The 25622-nt window shown below is 37.5% G+C and overlaps 1 protein-coding gene and 1 non-coding gene across 2 annotated transcripts in view; both read right to left on the bottom strand.

Annotated features, from left to right (window-relative positions):
- Positions 1-25622, bottom strand: part of IL23R (interleukin 23 receptor) — a 62461-nt gene that overhangs the window by 27008 nt on the left and 9831 nt on the right. The window contains exons 4-6 of the mRNA XM_090268279.1: positions 14158-14318; positions 6857-7002; positions 878-1034 (exon numbers count right to left, since the gene is read on the bottom strand). Coding sequence (XP_090124405.1) covers positions 878-1034; positions 6857-7002; positions 14158-14318 — 464 coding nt within the window. The remainder of the gene's footprint in view (positions 1-877; positions 1035-6856; positions 7003-14157; positions 14319-25622) is intronic.
- Positions 18783-18889, bottom strand: LOC150015059 (U6 spliceosomal RNA). The gene has a single exon (XR_016510220.1). It is a non-coding gene; the product is annotated as a U6 spliceosomal RNA (small nuclear RNA).

Genomic DNA, 25622 nt, shown 5'->3' with positions numbered 1-25622 from the left:
GGAGTAGGGGAATGGGTGAAGAGGTGAGGGGATTAAGTACAAATAGATAGTTACAGAATAGCCATGGGGATGTAAAGTACAGTATAGGATATGGAGTAGCCAAATAATTTATATGCATGTCCCATGGATGTGAACAATGGTGGGGATTGGCTGAGGGAGTGGGAGGTGCTTGGTGGAGGGGGCCAAAGGGAGAAAAATCAGGACAACTGTAATAGCATAATCAATAAAATATAATTAAAAAAATAAAAACAATTGTGTGCATGGAAAAAGTCTATTTGGCTAATATTTCAGAATCAAATGTGTAAATGACTGGAATATTAAACTAATAATAATAAGAGCAGAGAAATGTCAGCTAGATTTATTGAGAAGAGAATGAAATAATCTCATATTTAAGTGCATTAACTCTTTCTGATTGTATATAGAGTAGGTAATAAATATTTATTAATATGATTTGATTTGTCTCTGTTCAGAGAATATATTTTATTAGAACATAAAAAGTTGAATGTAACTCAATAATGTTTCGTTTTGTTTTTCAAAACAAGGTCTTAGGTTATTATATGCCTCATCAACTCCCAGGATGTTTGTAAGAAATGCTAACGCCTGAGTACCCCACCACTCCCACTACCTGAGACCTGTGAAGGAGGGATGGTGAACATGCATACCAGGTGGTTTTTATGCCCAGGAATGTTTGAGAACCATTACATAAATTGTAGTCAGCCTAACAAAGTCAAAACAATATGACAATTTAAGTGTTACCACCTGCCCTAGAATAGTTTTGTCAATTTTGATAGAAATCAAGAAGAAAAAAATACATAATTAGAAGAGAGACAGAGGTCAAAAGAAAAGCCTAAGAGATTAAATATATAAATACACTCACCTGTTTCAGGCGTTTTATGAAAAAAGGGGGAACTCCAGGACTGCCAGTAGCTTTTACCTGCTTCTCGACATCTCACTTGAAATACATATTTAGTGTCTGGCTCCAGATAGAACGTTGACTGTTGCACATATGTCAAATTGGTGTCAAATTCCTTAACCTAAAATGGATGAATAAGAATAATGAAATGGTACAATGTGTTTGTAAAACAGGTATTCCATTTAGCAAAAATGCATGGAGCATTTATTATGTTTCAGGCACTTTTCTAGAGCCTGGGGGGGGGGGAGAGGAATAGGGTATTTTATATAAAATATGGCCATTTGTAATTAAATACATGTTATTTAACATTAAAAATGAAGTACACATTTTATTTGACAACTCTCTCAAGATTTTATTTTATTTTTAAAAGATTTTATTTATTTATTTTCAGAGAGAGGGCAAGGGAGGGAGAAAGAGAGGGAGAGAAACATGGATCAGTTGCCTCTCGCATGCCCTCAATAGGGGACCTGGCCCACAACCCAGGCACGTGCCATGACTGGGGATTGAACTGGTGACCTTTAGGTTCACAGGATGGCACTCAGTACACTGAGCCATACCAACCAGGGCTCAAGATTTTAAATTTCAAGAAAGTCCAAATGTAATATATTCTTAATTTTGAAATAGCTGTTATAACGGGGTGGAAGAAATAGCAATTTTTTAATTTCAGTCTCATCCCCCCACCCCCACAGTGGGATATATAGATCAATAATTGTTCATGAATAGTGAAATAATTTCACTTGCTAATGTGACTTTTAGAAAAAAATTACTCATAAATTAAGCTGTTAAATTGGTCCTTATTGCAGATTTATGCAAATTCTATAAGACCTATTATATATATGTATGTGTGAGAGAGAAAATGAAATAAAGCATTTAAGAAAGTTGAAGTGTAAAAATCCAATAGCTGAGGTATAAATTTACTAATCATTTTCTGGGGCACTGCAACCTGCTATAAAACATAATGAAAAAGGACCCCTAACAAACTGCTTCAGCTGGGAGAGAGAAACCAGGCATTCATATAGCACCCCCACTATGTTGGGATAAGTGCATTTACTGAAAAAAGTGAAGCATGATTGAAAGGTAAACATCGAATATGTCTAGAAATGCAGTTATGCAGCAGCTGGGAGAAAACAGTTACTAGATACTCATGCAAGAGAAAGTTGTTTTTAAAAAGCAATATATCAACCGCATTTAGGGATTCTTCTGTTAAAAACCAATCTTAAAAAAAGAACAATCTTAACATAAATCTTTAAAACTTGCAATGCATTGAAAATGTAAAAGTCATGAGAATATCTGTATTGGGGGTGCCATGCTCCTTGAAAGATATTCAGAGTTTCCACAAGCCACAGCTCTACCCATGGCCCTTGGAATTTTCTGCTTCTTAAATATGACTGGCCACCCTTGGGATCTCTTGGAATCCAGGAGAGATTTCACTTGTGCCAAAAGTCTGACTTTCAAATGCATTCTGCTTCATACTAGCTGCTCTTAGAAGGGAGTTATTATTCTCCAGTACGTCTCTTGCCATTATATTTATAGATAAGTCCTCTTAAAGAAGCGCCCTAAAGTATAGCCAGAATTCTAAATTAGAAAGGAGAATTTTTCAGAACTGTTAACAGCTGTTTCTACCATGAGGCAAGCCAGGTGACTGCTTAGGGCCTGGCAACCACAAGATGACACCTCTAGATGATATTTTCAGAGGCTGGAATGAGCATTGAGAGCAGGACCTAATTGAGTGTCTATGGCAAGGGTGTGATCTCAAGTACAAGAAATAGGACTTCATTTTTTATAGCAGTTAATTTCTAGTTAGACCCTCGATTCTGAAAGTAGGGGCATGGAAACTTAATCTCCATCGATGTGAGGTACTTCTTTTCTTTGGGTTACATCTAGGTTTCTGGGAACATCCTTGGGTGGAGGGAAGGAGAATCTCGAACCTATTCAGAGTTCTCTAATCCTGACTTCCACTATCTCCCAAGTTGGGATATGGCCCAGGATGAGGGGGTCCTTCTCAGTGACTCACCATTGTCATAAGTCTTTTGATTCCTTCCTCTTACCCCTGCACCTGGTCAGTTTGCACTCTTTCTGCTCAGGTAATCTTTATCTAGTGTTTGGTAGAAAAGGGAAGGGGCATGATTATTGGAAAACTTGGTCATGACTAATCACATGCTCTTCCAAGTCTTCTGTCTCATACCAGCATTTATACTTTTGAAATACAGAGGCCAAGGATTTGACCCTCTGCTCTCTGGGTACTGTTCTGTTTACTATTCCAGGAAGGGAATGAATGCTTGGTTTTGTGTGGTCCATGAGCTAAGAATGATTTTTACAGTTTTTAAATGGTTGGAAGAAAAATCAAAAGAAGACTGTTTTATGATGCATGAAAATATATGAAATTCGAGTTTTGGTGTCCAAAAATAAGATTTTACTGGAATGCAACAATGTCTACTCACTTATTGTCAGTTTATTGTCTGTAGCTGTTTTCACGCTACACTGAAAAGTTCAGTAGTTGAGACAGAGATCTTATCGCCTGCAAAGCCTAAAGTGTTTACTGTTTGGTCCTTGATTTAAAGTTTGCCAATACCCTGTGTAATTAGAGAAACGAGTCACCATTAATCCATTTACTCAAACTTACAGAGAAGATTTCCCTAAATTACTATCTCTGCTGTTGGGCACCATTAAAGGCATATAATAATACTAATAGACAATATTTCAAAATTATGTGAACTAGACATTATAAGATTCAATGTAGGTACAAAAATGATCATGGAAGAGTCCTGCCTTCCAGGGGTTCACGGTTAAAGGATGGGGAAATATACTTATAAACAGGCAAGTTTATACAATGTGGCAAATGGTTCTGAAACCGGATACACAGCAGCGGGCAAGGATTGCTACTGAGAACTGTAAGCTCAATTTTTGACACAAGTTTGTTACGCCAGGGAGACAGTCTATACAGATAATCAAGTAGGTAAATATTTTTTCCATGGTATCAACCTTGCAGGATCACCTGAAGTGCTGGCTGATATCTCACAGTCTATATGCAGCTTAGCTAAAATGGGCTGCAAAGCATTCTCAGTGCATTGGTTTTGATTTTCAGGTGGGCTTCCTTTGCTCTGCTAAGGCAGCTGCATGACTTCCCTGGAAGTTAAGATGGAGAGGAACGGTAACACCCAGCATTCACCGGACATTAACTCCATTCCAGGCTCTGGGCCATCTTTGTACAGCATTTGATCATCCCCACAACAGTATGAGGTAGGTGCTTATCTTATTCCTATTTTAGCTATGGGAATAATGAGGCACAGAAGATAAGGAACTTGCCCAAGCTTGTACAACTCGAGTGGCAGAGCCAGGCTTTGAACTCTAGAGCCTGTGTGCTTCGCCACAAGGCTTTCCTGGTAGCCACCTGCACTTGAAGTAAAGAACCTCCCTCCAGCAATATCTGATGGAGGCAGAGCCAAGGTTGAAGAGCAGATCTGTGGTCCCTTGTGCCCTCCCACTGTTCTTGACTCTAACTTCCTGTCTCTCCACATGGAAGCAAAGACAACAGTTTATGCATGACCCAGACAAAATTGCTGGGGTAGTAAATATAAAACACAAAACTTCCTTCTGGCTATTACTGACTGGGCTTGGGTCATAATAATTCACCCTTTTCTGTGTGAGTGGTTATATTTGGAAGAATCGTAGCAGAAGGGATAGGATACAGGTTTTGGATTGAAACCCGTTCTTTCATTTTCCAAATATTTTTTGGGTGCTCAAAGTGGTGTAAAGTTTGTGAGAGGCACTTAGTTACTAACAGTGTAGGGTTTGAAGAACCTGGTTTAAACTCCTTTGAGCCCATTCTGTAATGGAGCTGATACTACCCATCACAAAAGATTGTCATGGAGATTAAATGGGATAACAAATACTCTGTCAGCTCCTTCACTTGCCTACTCCTGATTGAAGAGAAGATTTGGAAAAGTGAGCTCAAATTGACCTGTTACCTGGTCTCACAGTGGCACTTGCAGCTCCACCAGGGGGAGCAGAGAACAGGAGGTTCCACCAGCAAATAGGGCCTGAAAACCTGTTCAGAGATACTTATAATATAATTTCTTTTTATTTTCTAAACATTTTTACAGCCTATTACCACCTCCTACTGTGCTAAATAAGGGAGTTTCATATTCTCAGCATCACCCTATGACTGTGGTGCTTCATGAGGGTCCCAGATGTCCTATGGGAGCAAAACTCTGTTACTTCAAAATCTAAGACTCAATAATTTCATTTAGGCTGCTTTTGAATTTTCCTAAATTCCATACAGCCAAAAGAGTGGCTGTGGATTTTTGTTTAGTGTTTACCTCCCTTGTCCCGGGCTTGAAGCCTGGGGTTGCTGTGCACAATGCAGGTGCCATAATTAATGATGTTTAGTCTAGGAGTTCAGCAGGACTGCCGCTTGGGTATTGACCAACGATGCAGCACATGGCCTTGCAGCTAAGTGTAATCTGAACAACTGTAAAATTCACATTTCTGAGTTAAATGAACAAAGGTAAATAAACAACTTGACCTAAGGAATTTATTTTTAAAGAGCAATCTTTAGAGGATGTCATGATATCAGTATAGTTTGACCCTCACCTTCTTCATACTCCTTACACACATTTTTCTACAGCAAAACTGGTGCTCAGAAGAAGGCAGCTCTGGAGTCACACGAATCACCAAAGATTAGTATTAAATACATATCATTTGCATTCCTGCAAACTGGTAAATTTATACATGATACATAAGTTGTTTTTTTTAAGGGAAGGTTGTTATTTTATTTTATTTGGATGAGTGTGTTCAATCCATTCATCTTCACCCAGAACTTTCTAACTAACTTCCTTCCTTCCTTCTCCTTTCTCCTCCTTTTTTTCTTTTACCCATCCCACCACCTTCCTCCTTTTTGGCAAACATCAGCTTATTCTCTATATCTATGGGTCTGTTTCTGTTTTGTTTTCTTTATTTATTTGTTTTGTATTTTTAGAGTCCACGTTTATGTGAAATCATATGATATTTGTTTTTCTCTTACTTATTTCACTTATCGTAATACCCTCTAGGTCAATCCATGTAGTCACAAATGGCAGGATTTCATTCTTTTTTATTGCTGAGTAATATTGCATTGTATATATATGCTACATCTTCCTTATCCATGTGTCCATCATGCATGATAAATAATTCTCAATTAAGCAAAGCCAGACAACTCCATTTCTTAATTATCTTGACTAAATGGCAGTTCATTGTCATTTAAAAAATAAAATTGCATTTCTTTTCAAATACCCCAAATTCAACCTTTTTTTCTCAGACTAGTGTTACCCTATAGTGCAAATTAGTGAGTTTTTATTAATGTTCACAGGTGCTGTCATGTGATGTGAGTTTATTAATGAACCTTGTACCTATGCCTCTCCTAAGACTCTTGGTAACTCGTCATTGGTATTTAAGGATGATTAGTTTATCTAGACATTTGCTTTTCAACCTTATGCTTATCTAAGCCTGAGGTCTATACTAGTTACAAATTTTACATTTTGAATTGCACATTTTTTTCATTTAAAAAGAGTCACCCATCAATTTGAAGTTCTTTTTGAACAACTTTTATTCTTCTGGATGCCTGTTAAGTTTTAGCATAGAATCCTTAAATTTTATACCCATGATCACTGATGTAAATTTCACCCTAGGACACTGAATTACAAGGAACTAAGTAGATTGAAGTCTCTTAGCTGGACATCTGTCTGTAAATTTAGCAATTTACAAAAGGCAAGGGGACCCTTTCAGAAAACATCTCTCTTGAAACAGAGTGTAATTATTATTAAAACTAGAGTGGTTTGAATATCCCACAAAGAGTCAGATAAAAACATGTAAAATAGGTCATTGTAAGTCCACTGTGGTCACTGACTGTTGGTTGGCTATTTTTTCATTCACTGACATGTTAAAGAACAGTGAAAGTTAGCTTACGTTCCAAGTTTGGTTTGTTGTAGCCTTATATCTCATTTCACAGGAAAGCTTTTCAATTGTCGATTGACTATTCCAATGAATTACGGTCCTGGGCATTGTAGTATTTACATCCTCAGCCCTGAAAATGATGACTGCAGAAGGTATCACTAGAAAAAAACAGAAACAAAAACTCAGCAATTTAAAACTTGCCAGGGAGAAATGTGTAACTTTTCATCAACCTATAGACATGTTAAAACTCAAGGTACTAAAAAACAATCTCGTGATCTAATTAGTAATTAATGATTTTTTTCTGGTTTTCTATTCTGTTATGTAGGAGAAAATTGTTGTTGTTAAGTAAAATTCTATTCAACCCATTCTTCATTTCTTTTAAAAGGAACTCTAACAATCTTGTCTTTCTCCCCACCTCCCCACACCCTTATAATCCTAACTAATGAGATTCCAGAGCATGACCCTATTAACAGAGTATAAAATAGAAATAAAGGAGATAGCTCTTCTTTCCTGCATCTGTTTAGGAAAAGATAATATTTTGCATCCTAAATTTAGTTCAGAGATTGATTTGATAAATTGTTAAATTTAAGCCTTTTACAATAATTTTTTTAAATTCTACTATGTTATATGGAAATTTGTATGAATCCTTACATTTATTACTACTTGTTTTATTATTCAAAACTAATCTGTACTTGAAAGTAGATTTGAACAAAGCAAGTCTCGCAATACTCTTTAAGACTTTACCAATTATTGCTTTGTTCTATGATAATAACTTTCAAAATGGAAAAGAAATTCTGATTGGTTATCTTACTAGTACTTTTGTTGTACTAGGAATAAGGGTGTAACTGAAATCTCTATATTTCTAAACTGGGTAAATATTTACAAGTTTGTTCTGTCTAAACAGAATAGAATCATTGACACTTTTAAATTCTCCTATATGCATGCTTAGAATAATAAAAACCTATGACTTTACTAGATGTATTATTTAACAAAGAACTCAAGAGCCTGTATGTGCATTTTTAATGACCATCCTTACAGTTTAGTATCTTCTATGAATTTATTTTCTTTTCATTTATTCTAAACTTATAAAGTACTCTTTGGGAAAATTATTGTTTTATTATTAACTATTATCTAAAAGTATATGCACAGGTATATAATATATAGAGAAATATAAAAATTTGCTCTCTAGTAGCACAGTCTTAGAATAAACTCCTTGAGCTAACCCTAGCACAGGACAGAAGTAGTTGTAGCAAAAGTAGGCTAAAGAGCTTACTGTACTGAACTTTTATCATCTGAATCCCATAGTTGATTTCCTTTAGCTAATATAAGCTTCTTGTTAGAAGAATCAGTATTCAGAGAATCCTAAAGTCAGGGAAGTGGACCTCTTTGGGGGCTCTGAGACCACTCGGGACCACTCAGGCACCCTCAATGCTATAAGTTATTCACCCTCTCCTGTCTCTGGCCTCTGAATTTGGTCTGCCACTGGTATAGCAGCATAAGCATTCTTTTGCAGAAAGAAATATTCTGGGAAGGAACCAAAATTCTGTTTAGTCCTATGAAAAATGCAGATCACAATAAGTCAGATTTAAGATAGAGTCTTAGCACAGGGCATGTCAATACAGTAGAGATCTAAGGCTTTAGGTTTGAATGAGTTTATATTTTTTCAAATAAATATGTTATATAACATGTACTTTAACATATTGTTTGTTACACAAGACTGAAATATTAAATTTTTGCTGTTGTTGCTTAGGTTTCAAACATTCCCATAAGATTTTACATTTTTAAAAAAACCGTCAAATCCAAACCCAACTGTAAAAGAGAAGTTAACATATAAAAGTATATGATAAAACCATAAAAGACAATGTTTATAATAAGAAGAAAATGACAAACATTATGAAATAACTGACCATCCATTTGGAAAACGAACTAAATTAGATCCTTTGAAAGACATTGATTGGTGCTTGAACAACCATTCCCAAACCTCTTTTCCCTTTCCCACCAGAGGTAACTTTTATCCTTAAGTTTATGGTAATAATTCTATTCTTTTCAATTTTTACCTCATGTATTTATCTATAAATAATATATCATTCAGTTTTATCTGCCATGAAATATTTATTTTATAAAAATAGATTCCCCCCAAATTGTCAAGGTATCATCATAGATACCATATTTGAAGTTTCCACTTATATTGCAATAAAGAGCCAGATTATTGTTCTTGGTATTTTTGCAATGACATGTATTTACCCATAATCCTTAATTGGGGGAATTAATATTCAAAATGGCAGCCAGAAGATACTGCACTTTCTGTGTTCAAATTTATTTCTCTACAAGAGAAGTTGAAGCATTCCTCTCACATGTGATTTTGGTATAATGTTACTGCATTATTAACTCAGCCCTGCCTTTCAGCATAACCTCTCTAACTTAAGCCCAATCCCATAGTTGTTATGTGGAAATTGTTCACAGGAGAGTTCACTGTCCTCAGTTTCATAGAACAGTTCATTTATCTAACTTGAAATGTTTCATTACTAAATGAAAATGGCTCATCTATTAATATTCTGGTAGCTTTGTTGTGTGGAGTCCCCTACACTGTTACATTATTGGGATAATGAGAAAGGAGGAGGAGAGAGGGAAGATAAAGGAAGGGGAGGAAAAATAACAACTCTGAACACGAGGCTCCCTTGTTCACAGTGTGAGAAGTCAGATTTACAGATGGTGACCAGATGAGATTTTCCTTTTATGGGAAGTGGGATGGTAATTGACTATGGCAAGTTGACAAGTCTGGGATGAAATCTGGCTGTCCTTACTAACTATGGGACCTTGAGCAAATTATTTCATCTCTTTTTTCATCTGTAAAATAGACACATACTATGTGTGATTGTTTCCAGAATTTAGTGTGATGTGCTTATTGTCTGGAACACAATTCAACAATATTAAAATCACAATAATATCACAATGATGCTAATAGTAATACTACTAATAATAATTTAGTTACCAAAAATGATATTGCCAAAAAGATAGTAGCCTTTAATCACCATTAATCCACCAAGGTTAATCTGTTATTAAAAAAGGGTATATTACCCCATCCTACCTCAAAATGTAAATTTAGGGCCAAGATGGATGCCTAGACAGTGCATCTCCCTTCACAACTAAGAAGGAATACAGCTATCTCAAAACTAGAAACAACCAGAAGTTCCAGAAAACTGAGCTGCATGGAAGTCCGACAAACAAAAATATAAAGAAGAAATACTCATCCAGACAGGTAGGAGGGGTGGAGCCAGGAAGAGAGGATGTGGTGTGGTGGCAGCAGCGGCAGCAGCAGCAAGCCAGCAGAAAGCACAGTCACACATTTTAAAAATTAGGGAGGGATACCTGGGGAGTGCTCCCAGCACCAGACCAGACCATGCAGCTCATGGTTCCAGCGCTGGGGAAAATAAAGCCTCTTTGCTTCTGACTGTGCAGACCAGTGGAGGTTGGGGCGGAGGCAGAAACTGCTAGTCTCTCAGCAGAGTCTGCTTGTTTAAAGGGCTCCCACAGTCCTAGAATGTCTGCAGACCCACCCACTCTAAGAACAGTGGTCAGGGCAACAGCTAGAGAGGCGCCAGTGCCATACGGAAAGTGGGAGAAGTGCCTGGGAAAGAGATGAGTGCTGAGCAAGGGGAATTGTTCCCACTCAGACCCCTCCCCCACATACAGTGCCACAAGGTGGTAAAATGCGTCCCTCTGTACTGCCAAACCCAAGGTAGACTCTTACAGTATAACAGATGTGACAGCTCTGCTTAAGACACAGAGGCAAACCAACACAGAAGCCTGCCAAGATGAGGAGACAGAGAAGTATGGCCCAAAAAAAGGATCGGATCAAGGTTCCAATGGGAGAACGAAAAGATGAGGAGATAGCCACCTAATAGATGTAGAGTTCAAAACACTGGTGATAAAGATGCTCCCAGGCTTGACAGATATGCTCAAGGATGGCAAATGCATAAGGGAGGAAGTGAAGGCTATGCTAAGTGAAACGAAGGAAACTCCACATAAGATCAATGGTGAAGGGAAGGAAACCTGGGTTCAAGTCAATTATTTGGAACATAAGGAAGAAAAAAACAGTTGACCAGTACAAAATGAAGAAATGAGAATTTAAAAAAATGAGAAGAGGCTTAGGAACCTCTGGGACAACTTTAAATGTGCCAACATCCAAATCATAGGGGTACCAGAAGGAGAAGAGGAAGAGCAAGAAATCGAAAGCTTATGTGGAAAAATAATGAAGGAAAACTTCCCAAATTTGGGGAGGGAAATAGACGTTCAAGTCCATGAAGCACAGAGAGTCCCAAACAAGCTAGACCCAAGACGACCACACCAAGACACATCATAATTAAAATGACAAAGGTGAAAGATAAAGAGAGAATCTTAAAAGCAGCAAGAGAAAAGAGTTACCTACAAAGGGGTGCCTATAAGACTATTAGCTGATTTCTCAAAAGAAACTTTGCAGGCAAGAAGGGACTGGCAAGAAGTATTCAACATGATGAAAAACAAGGACCTACAACCAAGATTACTCTATCCAGCAAAGCTATCATTTAGAATGGAAGGGCAGATGAAGTGCTTTCCAGACAAGGTAAAGCTAAAGGAGTTCATCATCACCGAGCCATTATTATATGAAATGTCAAAGGGACTTACTTAAGAAAAAGATTAAAACTATGAACGTTAAAATGACAACGAACTCACAACCATCAACAACTGAATCTAAAAAATAAAAAGAAAATCCAACCAGGCAAACCAGAATAGGAACAGAATCATAGGTATGGAGATCATTTGGAAGGCTATCAGCTGGGAGGGGGAAGGGGGAAAAATGGGGAAATGGTGCAGGGATTAAGAAGCATAATGGGTTGGTACAAAATAAACAGGGGGGAGTTAAGAATAATATAGGAAAGGGTGAAGCCAAAGAACTTACATGCACAACCCATGGACATGAACTAAGGGGGGTGGGATTACTGGAGGGAAGGGGGATACTGGGCAGAGGGGAGCAAAAGGAAAAAAAATTGGGACAACTGTAACTATCAATAAAATATACTTTAAAAATGTAAATTTACAAAAATGCATAGGTCATGGTCAAGAGAACTGTAATTTCAAGAATATACAATAAAAATGGGCCCTGGTTGTTGTGGCTCAGTGGATTGAGCCCCTGGCTGGTGTGGCTCAGTGGATTGAGCGCCAGCCAGTGAACTGGAGGGTCGCTGGTTCAATTCCCAGCCAGCGCACATGCCTGGGTTGCAGGCCAGGTTCCCAGTTGGGGGCGCGTGAGAGGCAACCACACATTGATGTTTCTCGCCTTCTCTTTCTCCCTCCCTTCCCCTCTCTCAAAACAAATAAATAAATATATAAATAAAAATTGTAAAAAAGAATAATTTTTTTAAATGGAATTATTTTTTATCACCATAGTCAGCAGTGTTTTTTTCAAATCTAATATTCAGAGCATAATGATGGATTTTTAGAGCAATCCTGTCAGTTGAGATAGCTGAGTTTAGTCAAGACAGCAGTTTACATATTAATTCCAATCAAAGACCCTAGTGATCTCCCCAAAATATCTATGTTGTATCCCTAAAGAAGCTATCACATCCCCTAAATCATTAGACATCAGGGAAGTTGTCAGACACATTGTAATGTGCATTTAAATAAAAACTGAGGATCGAGCTGAAGATGTTGGAATTAGAAGCTCCCAAGCTTTGCAATCTCATATTTCTTAATGCAACCTGACCTCAGTTTCCTCATGTATACATATAATCTCTTCTACAAAATAAGGCTGTTGTGGGGGTTAAGTAAGATAGTGTATGTAATAGTAGTTAGCACTGAAGAAAGTGCTGCATAAATGTTAGCTTGCTGAAATCATCCTTCAGACAGCAACCCCCCTTTATCTGTGGCAGATAGTTTCTGAGACCCCCAGTCGATGCCTGAAACCAGGGATAGTACCGAACCCTATGTATACTATGTTTTTTTCCTGTACATACACCCCTCTGATAGTTTAATTTATAATTAGGCACAGTAAGAAATTGACAACAATAATAATAAAATAGAGCAATAATAGTATACTGCAATAAAAGTCATGAGAATGTGTGCTTTCTTTTTCATATCTTTTTGTATAATACTCACCTTTTCACTTTAAGGAAACACTTTACAGCTTCTCTTTGACATATCTGGATTGCCAGCATTATTACTCTTGCACTTTGGGGTCATTATTAAGTAAATTAAGGGTTACTTGAATACAAACACTGTGATACTGTGACAGTCAATCTGATAACCAAGAAGGATGGTAGTGTATTCCTAGTGGGTGGATACGTTGGACAAAAAGATGATTCACAGCCCAGCAGACTGTAACAGGATGGCTCGAGATTTCATCACACTACTCAGAATGACATACTATTTAAAACTCATGAATTGTTTATTTCTTGAAGTTTTCATTTAATATTTTTGAGCCATGGTTGACCAAGCATAACTGAAATCACATAAAGCAAAACCACAGATAAGGGTAGACTACTGTGATAAAAACAGGAATAATGGGCACTGGGATCTCCACATAGAGGCTGATTCACACTTGGTGCTCTTTGGTTGAACTCTGGCTTTAGGGCTGGGATGTAGTTGTAAAAGGCCCACTTACTCCTTGGAATTACCTTAAGGAGAAAACCAACTACAAGCAAAACTTGAGCCAAAAGGTCGTTTATGGCAATAGTTTATAATGGTGAAAATTTGAAAACAGTCTAAATCTCCAACAATAAGTGACTGTTAAAGACATTTATTAAAAATGCTATTGTAGATTAAATTCATAGAAGTATTTATTCTATATAATGAGTTAAAAAGGCAAGATCTAAAAATATCTGTAGCAAAAAATGTTAACATTAATTAAATTTGGATGATAAACAGAGATGTCAACATAATTATCCACAGTTTTCTATGTATTTTATAAAACTTTTCAAAATAAAAATATAATTTTCACAATAGTGCATAGAGAAGAATTCTTTATTATACTGCACTTCTCACAACATAAGACTTATAACATTTTATTCTAATTCTTATTTCTTTTCATCTCTGGTAGATCGTAAGATATTTAGGGCAGCAGGTACCTTGTCTGTCTTATTCCCCCTAGCCCTTAGAACAATGCTTAAACATAAAAAGTTATCAATAAATATTTTTAAAACACATACACCCATGTAGACATTATAGGTTCCTTTATCATGATCTACAGGAACTTTCAGAGCTAGATTTCACTTAACTAGGTCAGCACAAATTAGTTGTTTCTTTGTAAGGACATGGTAGAATTTCTTACTCTTTACCTATATCATCCAGGTGAACTTGCAGTTGTTTTGACTTCTCCATGCCTAGTGCATTTGCAGCTTGGACCCAAACCAAATACTTCTTGCCTCCTTGTAATGAATCAGTGGAGATGTTAATATAATTTGAGGTGAGATATTGTTGTTGTTCTTCTGTCTCTAAACTTTAAAAAAAGATCATAATTACTAATTACATTTGGCTTGAATTAATTGTTTCTCATTTTTTTGATGTTACCTTTTCAGCCTCCTTTCAGAATGCAACATTTACTAAAAAAATGGATCAAAATTGATTTTATTTTGATAATTAGAAAAAAAAAAGAAATTTAAGACTATCTAGGGCCACAGTATGACTTTCATGGGCCCTAAGCAATTTTGCCTTCATGAACTCCTTCCATTAAGAAAAAAAATGGTATGTGTGTGTGTGTGTGTTTATGTTAATTTATACATATACATACCTGTGTTTTTATAATGTTTTACAACTCTTGCTGTAAAGACAAATATATTAATATCACACATTAAAACACTTTCTCTGATTGAACAGTTCAGTTTTTCCTTATGATTTTAAATGAAATTAAACATTGTTATGAACTCCTGAAAGTATTGTGGGCCGTAGGCACTGTGCCTACTGTGCCTATTGAATAAGTCGGCTCTGGACATAGCTTGAAATAAACGAGCACCCTCTGGGAAGAAGCAATCTGTAGGGGTTCAGTGCAAGGGCTTTGAGTTAGATGTTTCTGCCAGATGTAGGATAAGGGTAAGAATGGGATGAGGGGTGGTGATGGGGTAGAGGTCTGAATGGAGGAGGGGAAGACTAACCTTCCAGATAGAAAAAACAAAAACCAAAACAAGGAAACAGCATGTTCTGAAGCAAATAAATGAAGTAACATGCCGTTTTTGAGGAAGTTCCACAAGTTCAATACTCTGGAGCATGAAAGTATAAGAAATAACTTGAAGTGGAGCAGACCAGGTCAACAAGACCTTCTATGTATGGACTTTGAAAGTAGAAATGACAGACTTCCGGCCAAGATGGAGGCTTAGACGGACACGCTAGGTCTCCCTCTACAACTAGAGAGGAATACAACTACTTCAAAACAAAGGATAACTAGAAATTCCAGAAAATAAAACTACACGGAAGCCCAACACATGAAGTTATAAACCAGCGGTGCCATTTGGGCAGGTAAGAGTTAAAGAAGGCAAAGCTGTTTGTGGAGCGGCAGGCGGCGGCGAAAAAGCCCCTGGCGTGAGGGACTCCAATCAAGCCCCTGGCGTGCGCGACTCCGGCGCTGGGGAAAGCAGCCGCAGCATCGCCTTGAACAGTGAGGCCCAGGGGTGCGGGAGGACGGATCCCGGTCTCCTAGCTGAATAACTGTGTGAATCCATCTTGGACCCCCGCCCCCACAGAAAGCACCACAGGGCTGCGAAATAGGTCGCAGACAGACACCGGTCGCTAATTTGTGAAGCGTACACAGGCACCGCCCCGGACAGCCGGCCCAGGAAAACAAAACGCATCTGTCAAAATGTGGCAGACAAATATAGAGATCCCGGTGGCACAACTCACCAGACAGCAGATAGAGAACCTGACAGATGAACAGATAAGAAACCTGTCAGAGGCTCAGTTCTGGGCCATTGTTATCAGGTGGCTTACAGAATTCACAAAAGAGCAGGAAAAAGATATGAAAGAAGCGAAAAACTTTCATAACGAAAGGAACAAAACCACATACGAGACAGAAGGTGAGGAATCCAGAGTTCATTTCAACAAACTGGAATATGGAGAAGGAACAAGCAGTCAACCAATGCAACGAGAGGAAATAGGAAGCAACAATGAGAGGATCAGAAACCTCTGGGACAGCTATAAAAGGCCCAACATAAGAATCATTGGTTTGCCAGAGAATGAGGAAGATGAACTAGAACTTGAAAAATTGAGTGAAAATATAATAAAGGAGAACTTCCCAGACTTGGGGAAGGGAATAGACTTGCAGGTCCAGGAAGCAAGGAGAGTTCCCAAGAGACTGGACCCAGGGAGAACCACTCCAAGACACATTATAATCAAAATGTCAAAAATTAAAGATAAAGAGAGAATCTTAAAAGCAGCAAGAGAGAAGAAAAGAATTATGTACAAAGGGGTCCCAATTAGACTATCAGCTGACTTCTCAAGGGAAACCCTACAGGCAAGAAGGGACTGGCAAGAAATATTCAAAGTAATGAAAATCCAAAACCTACAACCACGAATACTCTATCCAGCGAAATTGTCATTCAGAATAGAAGGACAGAGAAAGTGTTTCCAGGACAAAATAAAACTGAAAGAGTTCATTAGATCCAAACCACTATTATATGAGATGTTAAAGGGACTGGTTTAAAAAACAGAAGCTAGGGAGATGAAACAAAGGCAAACGAAACAGGCAACGAGAGTGGAAAAGGAACTGTGGGTACGGGAAGCATAGTGGGGGGAGGTCAACAGGGAGGGGGAGTGGGGAGAGGGAGGGAGATGATATAGGAATTGGGGATCATGGTAGGAGGGAATGGAATAGACGGAGAGAGGTTGGGAGGAACTGTATGCACAACTAATGGACATAATCTAAAAGGGGGGGACAGCTGGAGGGAGGGGGGCCACCGGGTGGAGGGGAGCAGAGGGAAGGGAAATTGGCACAAATGTAATATTTTAATCAATAAAACACATTAAATCTGAAAAAAAAAAAAAAAAAGAAAGTAGAAATGACAAGAACTGGTGGCTGATTGGGTGAAGGAAAAGGAAGTCCTTTGCTGCTGAAGAGAAATTAGAGGAGAGAGACCCAGTTTGGAATGAGAGATAAAGAGAGCTATTAAATTATTACTTCAAATTATATTTATCTAAGTTTTTACAACTGATTAATTGAGGATCTCTAACCCACCAATTAAACTTGGTAAAATTTCAAATGTTATTTGTTAAGGCTAAAATTTAAAATGTTTTTAACTGACATTAGCTTTGAACAAAAAGTTTGAACCCTTCTTTTAAGTCTTTTAAAAATGTCTACTCTAATATTTTAAGGGGGTAGGCATTGGGGGTCATGGAGAGGAAAGTACTGGGGAATGTTTCTTCCCTCATTTTTGATTTCTGTAAGGAGTGATTGTCACTAAATCTCCCCGCCTCTTGTCTTGCTCCTTGCTCTCTCTTCCCTCTCGAAAGTGGAGGTGAGTCTACTCAAGAAAAACTGAGCATGTGCACCTCAGTCCCTTCCTCTTTCTTGAGAGATGACCTGTTCTAGTTTGCTCCTTCAACATGCTCTAAGATTTAGAAACGCGAGTCTCCCACATGGGGACCGGCAGCTCTCTAGTGCTGGTTATGATTAGATACAAGGGCAATAAATCTGTTTATTCCAGGAGGATCAGTATTAGGAAGTTTACTGTTGCCACATACCAAAACCACACACTCCATTATCATGCTTCATCAGTAGTAAATATAAAATATTTACAATTATTTAAATAAATATTTACAATTGTTTAAATAAATATTTAAAATTCATTAAACTACAAATATGGTTATGTTTTGATTTTTGCCAGCTGGCTTTGTGGTTCCTCTCAGATGGTTTAGAGATCATGAGGGAAATCTGCAGAGGTCAACGTAGGGCCCCCTCAGACTCCTAGACACCATTACCGATGATCAGATCCATTCATAACATGAATATGTTTTCACTAGACTTCACTAAGTTTACATTTCCTGAACCACTTGAACTGTCAACTCCTTTATTTCCCTTTTTTGAATTTCTCAGTCAGACTTTCTACATCCTGGGATACTATATCCACGTTACCATTTCTACCTGTGTTTTGAGCATTTTGTTGTGATGTCTGACTTCAGTTTTCCCATAAAACTCCTTTTCTAAAATGGCATCCTTTCTAAGGCGAAGTCTTCTGAATCCTCTTTTTAGCCTCTGTCTCTCATAGTTACTTAAAATTCTCACTTCCCTTGGCTACCAGACTCTGTCCTGTCTTCTGGGTGAGAGCTCCTATATCTCTTTTTCACACCTGCTTGGTGACATCATCCCTCCTCCAACCTCCCACCTGGGTTCCCCTCCCTTTTTCTCTTACCCCTCCGCATTGAGGGTCAGCCTTTGGCACTTGCCTTTTCCCTTAGTTCATTCCCTCGACTCATGCACTGTCCTGGCTTCAGTCTCTCTTCCACCTGTATGGCTACCACATATCTGCACTCTCACTGGGAGCTGTATTTGAATGTCTAAGACCAGAACTATAGCACATTTCCAACTAGATTATCTTCCTGTGAAAATCAGCATTTCTTGCCAGTTATTCCATTATTGTCTACAGCATGCTGTCTTATATCCTAAGTTTGCCATTTTTAATAATTTTCTCTCCATCATCCTTAAGAGACAGCCAAAGGAAGAGTAGCATTTAAAAAAAAAAATATTGTTTTCTTATTTTATCTTTCCTTCCTGTTTTGGTAGCAGTGGCCATGGTCTAGTTCTATCTCTGTATTCCTTATCTGTTTGGTGTAGTACTTGTAGATTCTTAAGTTAATTGTATTGTATTGTGAAACCTAACTTGATACTCTAAATTAGACCCACAAATTTAATTTAGAAGGGAAATAACCTTGGAATTTGAGCAATGGTGAAAAGATAAGTACCCTAGATTCTTATATTTAATTAATAGAATGCTTCTTAAATTTGTATGTCACCCTTGTTCAGGGGTCATATCCATCTTCTCTGCACTATTCCAATGATAGTATTTGTGCTGCCAACGCAAGCACCACTTGATTTCTTTACCTAATCTAATCAGCTGCTCTCTGTCCTGGGGAACTGACTTGATAGGCTTTGTGGGGAAGAAAGTTATAAAATCACTGGCTTTTCATCCTTAGGGTTCCTCTTCAGGTGCCGTTACTATTATGTGTCAATACAGCAACTCCTGAATTCCTCGAGCCCCACCATCTCCCAGCCAGGTTTATAGCTTACCAGTCACTTAGATTTGTTGGAATCCAGAATGGTATGCTTGCTAAGACACAAAACTCCAAGGAGGAAAGGGGGAACCAGCCTTATACTACCAAGTAATACATGCATTTACAAATCAAAATAATATATAAATTACATTCTATTTCTTAAACTTCTTACCACTACCAGAGCAGGATAACCTCAGCAGGCAATCAAGAAATCTCTCTAAGGCTGACAGAGGTAGGCAGGTGGGGACGGGGTAAAGGGGCTATTTAGCATGCAGGTGGCAGCAGCGACTCTGTCTAGTTCACCTCAGGTTTTTAACTCTCAGTGCATGTTTTCTGGCGCTGCCTCTTTCCTCTCACCAGCAAGGAGATCACTATGAACACCAGGAGAGGACCAAAAGAACACATCATGATGATGAAGAGCAGAGGGCTTGGGTTTAAAGACAAACTTAGGTTCAGATTTCAGCTCTGACCCTTGATAAACTGAGATTTAAAGCCCGTTACTTAATCCTTATGTATTTCAGTTTACTCATCTGTAAAACAGAAATAACATCTTTGTTATAATGAATAAATGGGATAAATTAGTAAATGAAATAAGAAAGCATGGAGCAGGTGTCTTCATACATAAGGGACATATTAAAAAACAATTATTATGACTGAAAAGGTACTTATGACATGACTTTTACACATTTAAAAGAATAAAAATGAAATTCTAAAAATTGCTATATTTCAACAAGTAAAATTTTATATTGCTTATATCTAGGGTCAAATAATGCCATTAAATTCAAGTGTTTAAATGGCCAATAGATCAATGAAAAGATGCTCAAAATTACTAATCATCAGAGAAATGCAAATTAAAACCACAATGAGATGTCATCTCACACCTGTCAGAATGGTCATCATCAACAAGTCAACAAACAAGTGCTGGCAAGGATGTGGAGAAAGGGGAACCCTTTTGCACTGTTGCTGGGAATGCAGACTGGTGCAGCCACTGTGGAAAGCACTATGGAGAGACCTCAAAAAATTAAAAATGGACCTGCCTTTTACCCAGTGATCTCACTTCTGCGAATATATTTGAGGGAAACCAAAACATTAATTTGAAAGAATATAAGCACCCTATGTTCATGGCAGCATTATTTACAATCACCAAGATATGGAAGTAGTATGCTTATGTATATGTCATATATATGCTTGTGGATGCTTATATATAAGTGAAATGAATGAAAACAATAATCCAGGGATGAGAGGGAAGAATTAGAATTACTTTAGTATTATGAGGTGCTCACACTGCTCATTAAGTAACATAGTGTTACTTGAAGGTACACTTTGATTAATTGTAAATATGAAATACAAAATCTAAAGCAACCACTAAAAAAATGTTTTAAAAAAGTATAACTGATATGCTAAGAAAGGTGAGAAAACTAAATGATATAAAATGCTCAATTAAAACCATATAAAGCCAAAGCAGAATGGAAGACAGAAATAAGAACAAAAGCAACAAATAGAAAATGATAACAAATATGGTAGATACTACTTTACTGTATCAATCACTTTGAATGTCAATGGTCAAAATGTACCAATTAAAAGACAGATTATGAGTCTGAATCAAAATGAACTCTACTTCAAATATAAAGACACATAAAGATTAAAGGTAATTAAATAACAGTAAATAGATTAAAAGAAAAATACACTCCAAATTTTGATAATTGTATAATGGTTATGTAAAATGTTTAGCATCTGAGAAATTGGGTAACAGGTATATGTAAAATGTAGAATTTTTACAGTGTTTTAATATGTATGGGGTTATTTTTAATTGAAAAATTAGAAGATAAAAGTAATTAATAAAATATATATATATTAAAGATATGGAAGCAGCCCAACTGCCCATTAGTAAATGACTGGATAGAACAACTATGGGGCATTTACACAATGGAATACCACTTGGCTGTAATAAAAAAGAAAGTTTTACCCTTTGTGACAGTATGGTTGGCTATGGAGAACATTATGCTAAGTGAAAAAAGCCAGCTCAAGAAAGACAAATATCATATGATTTCACTCTAATGAACAAACTGAACAAACAAGAAAAACAGAGACAGACTCATAGAGAGAGAGCAGGGTGACAGCTAAGGAGTAGGGAGAGTAAGGGGTGGAAGGACTGAGCAAAAAGGGAAAAGGACTCGTGGACGTGGACAACAGTGTGGTGATTGCTGGGGGGAGGGAGGTATAAGGGGACTAAGTGGTAATGGAAAAAATACAATAAAAATCATTAAAAAAATAAATGAACCACAAATTTAAATTTTTGTGGTATTACTGGGAGTCAAAAGTAAATAAATTCGAGTGTTTACAAAGTTGTCTTATATTCTTTCTGAAATAAGTTGGAACATAAACAAATTAGCAGAGAATTTGTTATCAGGTACACTAATCTCATGCTAAGAAAGATTTAAAATGTGAAAATAAGAAAATGGCAACTATGTGTAAGTAGTAAGTAGGACATCTTTGAGTATTTTCTAGTTTGAGAAAACCACATGCATATTTTTTATTGGTTTGTGGCTAATTTTTTTACCACATATTTTAAGATGATAAGTTGCAATGAAAATGTATTCTCAAACCAACATTAATCATAGTTACTACATAATTTAATTTTTATTTTAAAGTCTACTCTCATATTAGCATCTAGACCACAAGGCACTATTTTAGATGAAGATTTCAATAATAATGACTGACTGTATGTTAGTACTATTTTTATATAGAACTATGCATTATAAAATTTTTGAATTTCTCATTTCTGTTTCTTTTCTTCATGTGCTAATTAATACATGACAGATTATTTGTTCAAGGGAGTCAGCATGATTTATTTTTCTGACGTTTCCTGTGCACCTAGCTCTAGTTGTAGTTAACAGCTTTTCAATAAGTGCTGCCAATTTAGGATAATAGTGAATAGTATCTTTTGTTTGTTTAATCACTCACTGAACAATATTTATTTAATATCCAACTATGTTCCAAGCACTACTTAGACAAAACGTCAAGAAGAAAAAGAGAAACCATATGATACTAAGCAATAGATGCACTTATAAGGTAAAATATTACACAAATGAACAACAATGAACAAAACAGATAAAGTCCTAAACTTCATGGAGCATACACTCTGGCAGAAACAAATAAATATATAGTACTGTGGTGATATATGTTCAGAAGAAAAATAAAGCGAAAATGGGTTAGGAAGTGCCAGAAGTAAGGGTGGGGGAATTTTTTTTGTTTTAAGGAGATGGAGAAGGCATATCTGAGAAGGTGATGTTAGAGCAGTAAACTCAAGTCTTGTAGCTCTTTGTAGAAAGAACATTCTAGGCAGTCTGCCAAGGCCCTGAATCAGGACCTTGCTTGTCTGGTTCAAAGAATCAGTAAGGAGGCCAAGGAGGTTCAGTAGAGTGAGGGAAATGGAAAGGGATTAGAGAAGAGACCAAAGAGTTACGGAGAAGGGAGAGATTTAGAAGGCACATGGGGCATTGAAGGACCCTGGTTTTGATTTCTGAGTGAAATGGAAGATTTTGGGTGGAGGAGAGACAGGATCTGATCTGCACATGAAATGGATTACACTGGCTTCTTGTGAATAACTAGTGACCTATAGGAGACCCCCAGCCAGGGCACCAGTTAGGGTGTTCCTGTACTAACTCAGATGAGAGATAATGTGTCTTGGACCAGGATTGCTATACAGGCAGTAAAAAGAGGTCCAGTTTTAAAGATAGATCCAATACATTTTGTTAATCATTTGTAAAGAAGAATCCAAGAGATGGTCAATGATTTTGACCTGAATAATGTGGAGGATGGAGTTGCCATTTACTTAAAAGAGGAATGCAAGTCTGGAGAGAGGAAACAGTGTTTGCTTTGAAAATGTTAGCTTTGAGTTACCCTTTGGATTTCTATGAGGAAATGTCAAGTAAGATGTTAGATATGTTAGCTGCAGTTCAGAAGGGATGTCTGGAATGAAGATACATAAATTAGGGAGTTTTTACACCATAAATTTGGGTGACATCTTTTAAGTAAGAACCTAAAGATAATAAGAGATCCTAGGATAGTGTTGTGAGGGCGTATTACTTTACTGGGAACAAAAAGGAATCAGCCAAAGAGATTGAGAAAAAGCATCTAGGAAGGTAGGACGAGAACCAAAAGGGGGTGGTGTCCTTGATGCTGGAGGAAGGGAGGGAAAGCTAAGTCAAATGCTCCTGATAGTAAATACTCTTGATAAGGAAGCTAAGGACTAAGAATAAACCATTGTATTTGGCAATGGGGAAGTCATAGTGGCATTGTTTCAGTGGACAGCAAAAACTTGACTAAACTAGATTAAAAAGGATGAGAGGAGAGGAAGCAGAGACAAAATACAGACAACTTTTTTGAGGCATCGTGCCCTACAGAGGAGCACAGAAACAGGGTAATAGAGGAGAGAGACCAAGGGAGGGCTGTATTTTTCGAGAGGCCAGATGCTATAGCCAGTTTTAAAGCTGAAGGGAACAATCCAGCAAAGATTGAAAAGAAGATGATGCAGAAGAAAGAGAGGAACATTGTTGGAGCAGTGTCCTCCAGTGGGCAGGAAGGGGGAGGTGTAGTACACAGGGGGAGACTTGGCCTCAGGGCAATGGTAGTTCATCCACATAATAGACGAGAAGACTGAGCATGTGTGTACAAATGTCATCAGTAGAGAATGAACGATGTTGGAGACCAGAGATGAGAGAAAATATAATGAAATAATTATTTGGCTTAGTAGGGGGGTGACTTGGCCAGTGAAAGGTAGTGGGATTAGTGGCTGGCTCTCTGGGCCCAGCTGAGATTAGTGGTCATGAATATAAAGTAGTTTCAGCCAGTGAGTTTGAGTTTGTCTCCAGCCACACTTAGCTTTCTGAGTACAGGTGCAGAATTGGTAAGGAAAGGGATTTAAAAATGTACACTGTTCATTGAGTCCTAAAAGAAGTACTGAAACATAACATTGGAGCCTTAAAGATATTTGGAATCATATCTTAAGAACTCTTTCTGATTGTTAGGAATAAGTATGTGATAAAGAAAATGTGGCCAAAACAAGCAGATCTTATGAATTGGAAGAATAAATGATTTTAGGAGGTCCGAAATTATACAAGGGGGGCAGGGGGGACCCAAAAGAACCAAAATTTATTTATAAAAAATTGTGCATTTATCCTTACATGTCTAAACTTCAGTCACCCTCAAAGTACTCTCCATTTGATGCAATACACCTATCAAGACATTTTTTTCCACTGCTTAAAAACAGTTTTTGAACTCGTCAATTTTAATGGCTTTTAGTGCTTCTGCTGTTTTTTGTTTCATTTCTTCCACATCAGCAAAACATTTCCTTTTCAAGACTTTTCATCCGGGGAAACAACAAAAAGTCACTTGGGGTGAGATCAGGTGAATAGGAATGGTGGGGCACGAGGGTCCTGCTGTTTTTGGTCACAGATTGCTGAACACTCGCACGGTGTGGGCAGATGCACTTGTAAATCACCCATCATGAAATGGGCAAACGTGTTGAGTCTTCAAAAAAATTCACTGAAGCCAAGTGCAACGTCTCACAACAAAACCATCTGGTACACTGACACAGATGAGTTTCTAGAACATTCATCTAGTAGGGGAAGCCTATACTACAAGGGGCCCATGCCCCCAAAGATAATTCTGTTTTTTGGGGTCTCACCTCATAAATCATCTAAAAATCATAGCCCTAATGGTTTGTCATGGTACCTATTTCCACCATTAATGTTATTCCAAAAATCGATATGCTTTTCATGCACAGAGACAGTGTCTATTTTTTTAATCTCTAAGAGTTTATAAAGAACCACCATCATTCATTAATTTTTATTCACCAAGTATTTATGAATAGAATGCATGGTGCTAGATATTATAAAAGCTTCCAAGACAAAAGAAAGAACATATTTACATGAACCTGTTGCAGGTATTGGGAGAACAGTAGGTAGATGCCTATTAGCAGAGGTTCATTTTTTTTTCTGTCACTACCCGTTGATACATAGCAAAATATAGAAGGGTACAGGAACTGCCACGCAGCTTTGTTGATGGGGTCACTGTAAAGGTACTGTGGAGAAAAAAAGTTCTGGAAGTAATACAGACAATTCCTCTACTTTATAACTTCACCCGACACCAGAAGGAAGCCCTGATGGCCCCCCATGCTGCCCGGGAGGAAATGCCACCTTTCTGCCACTGGTGAAACAAGTGGGTGGGCTGGAGTGAAATGCCTGTCAGTATATGTGATTTTACTGGAAAATAGAACCACATGAGTTGGAAGTGAAACCTTGCAAATGCTGATCTCTATTTATCTGCCAAACTGGAAAATACACTAAAAACCCAGGATCAAGAAGAGCCTTTTTAAATCTGATACTACTTCAACCACAAAATTCATTATAAGTCAGCTTTTTCTGGGAGGTGAGGCCTTTTTACTTGTTAGAAAAATTGACTCTCTTCTCTCATTTCTTTTTCAACTCATGGGTGCATTTTTAATTATAAGATGAACAGGTGTTTAGTTATGCTTACAGAGTTT

The sequence above is a fragment of the Furipterus horrens genome, unplaced genomic scaffold (assembly GCF_987537825.1).
Source record: "Furipterus horrens unplaced genomic scaffold, mFurHor1.1.pri manual_scaffold_3, whole genome shotgun sequence".
NCBI lineage: Eukaryota > Metazoa > Chordata > Mammalia > Chiroptera > Furipteridae > Furipterus > Furipterus horrens.
This window is presented reverse-complemented; position numbering and strand designations above follow the sequence as displayed.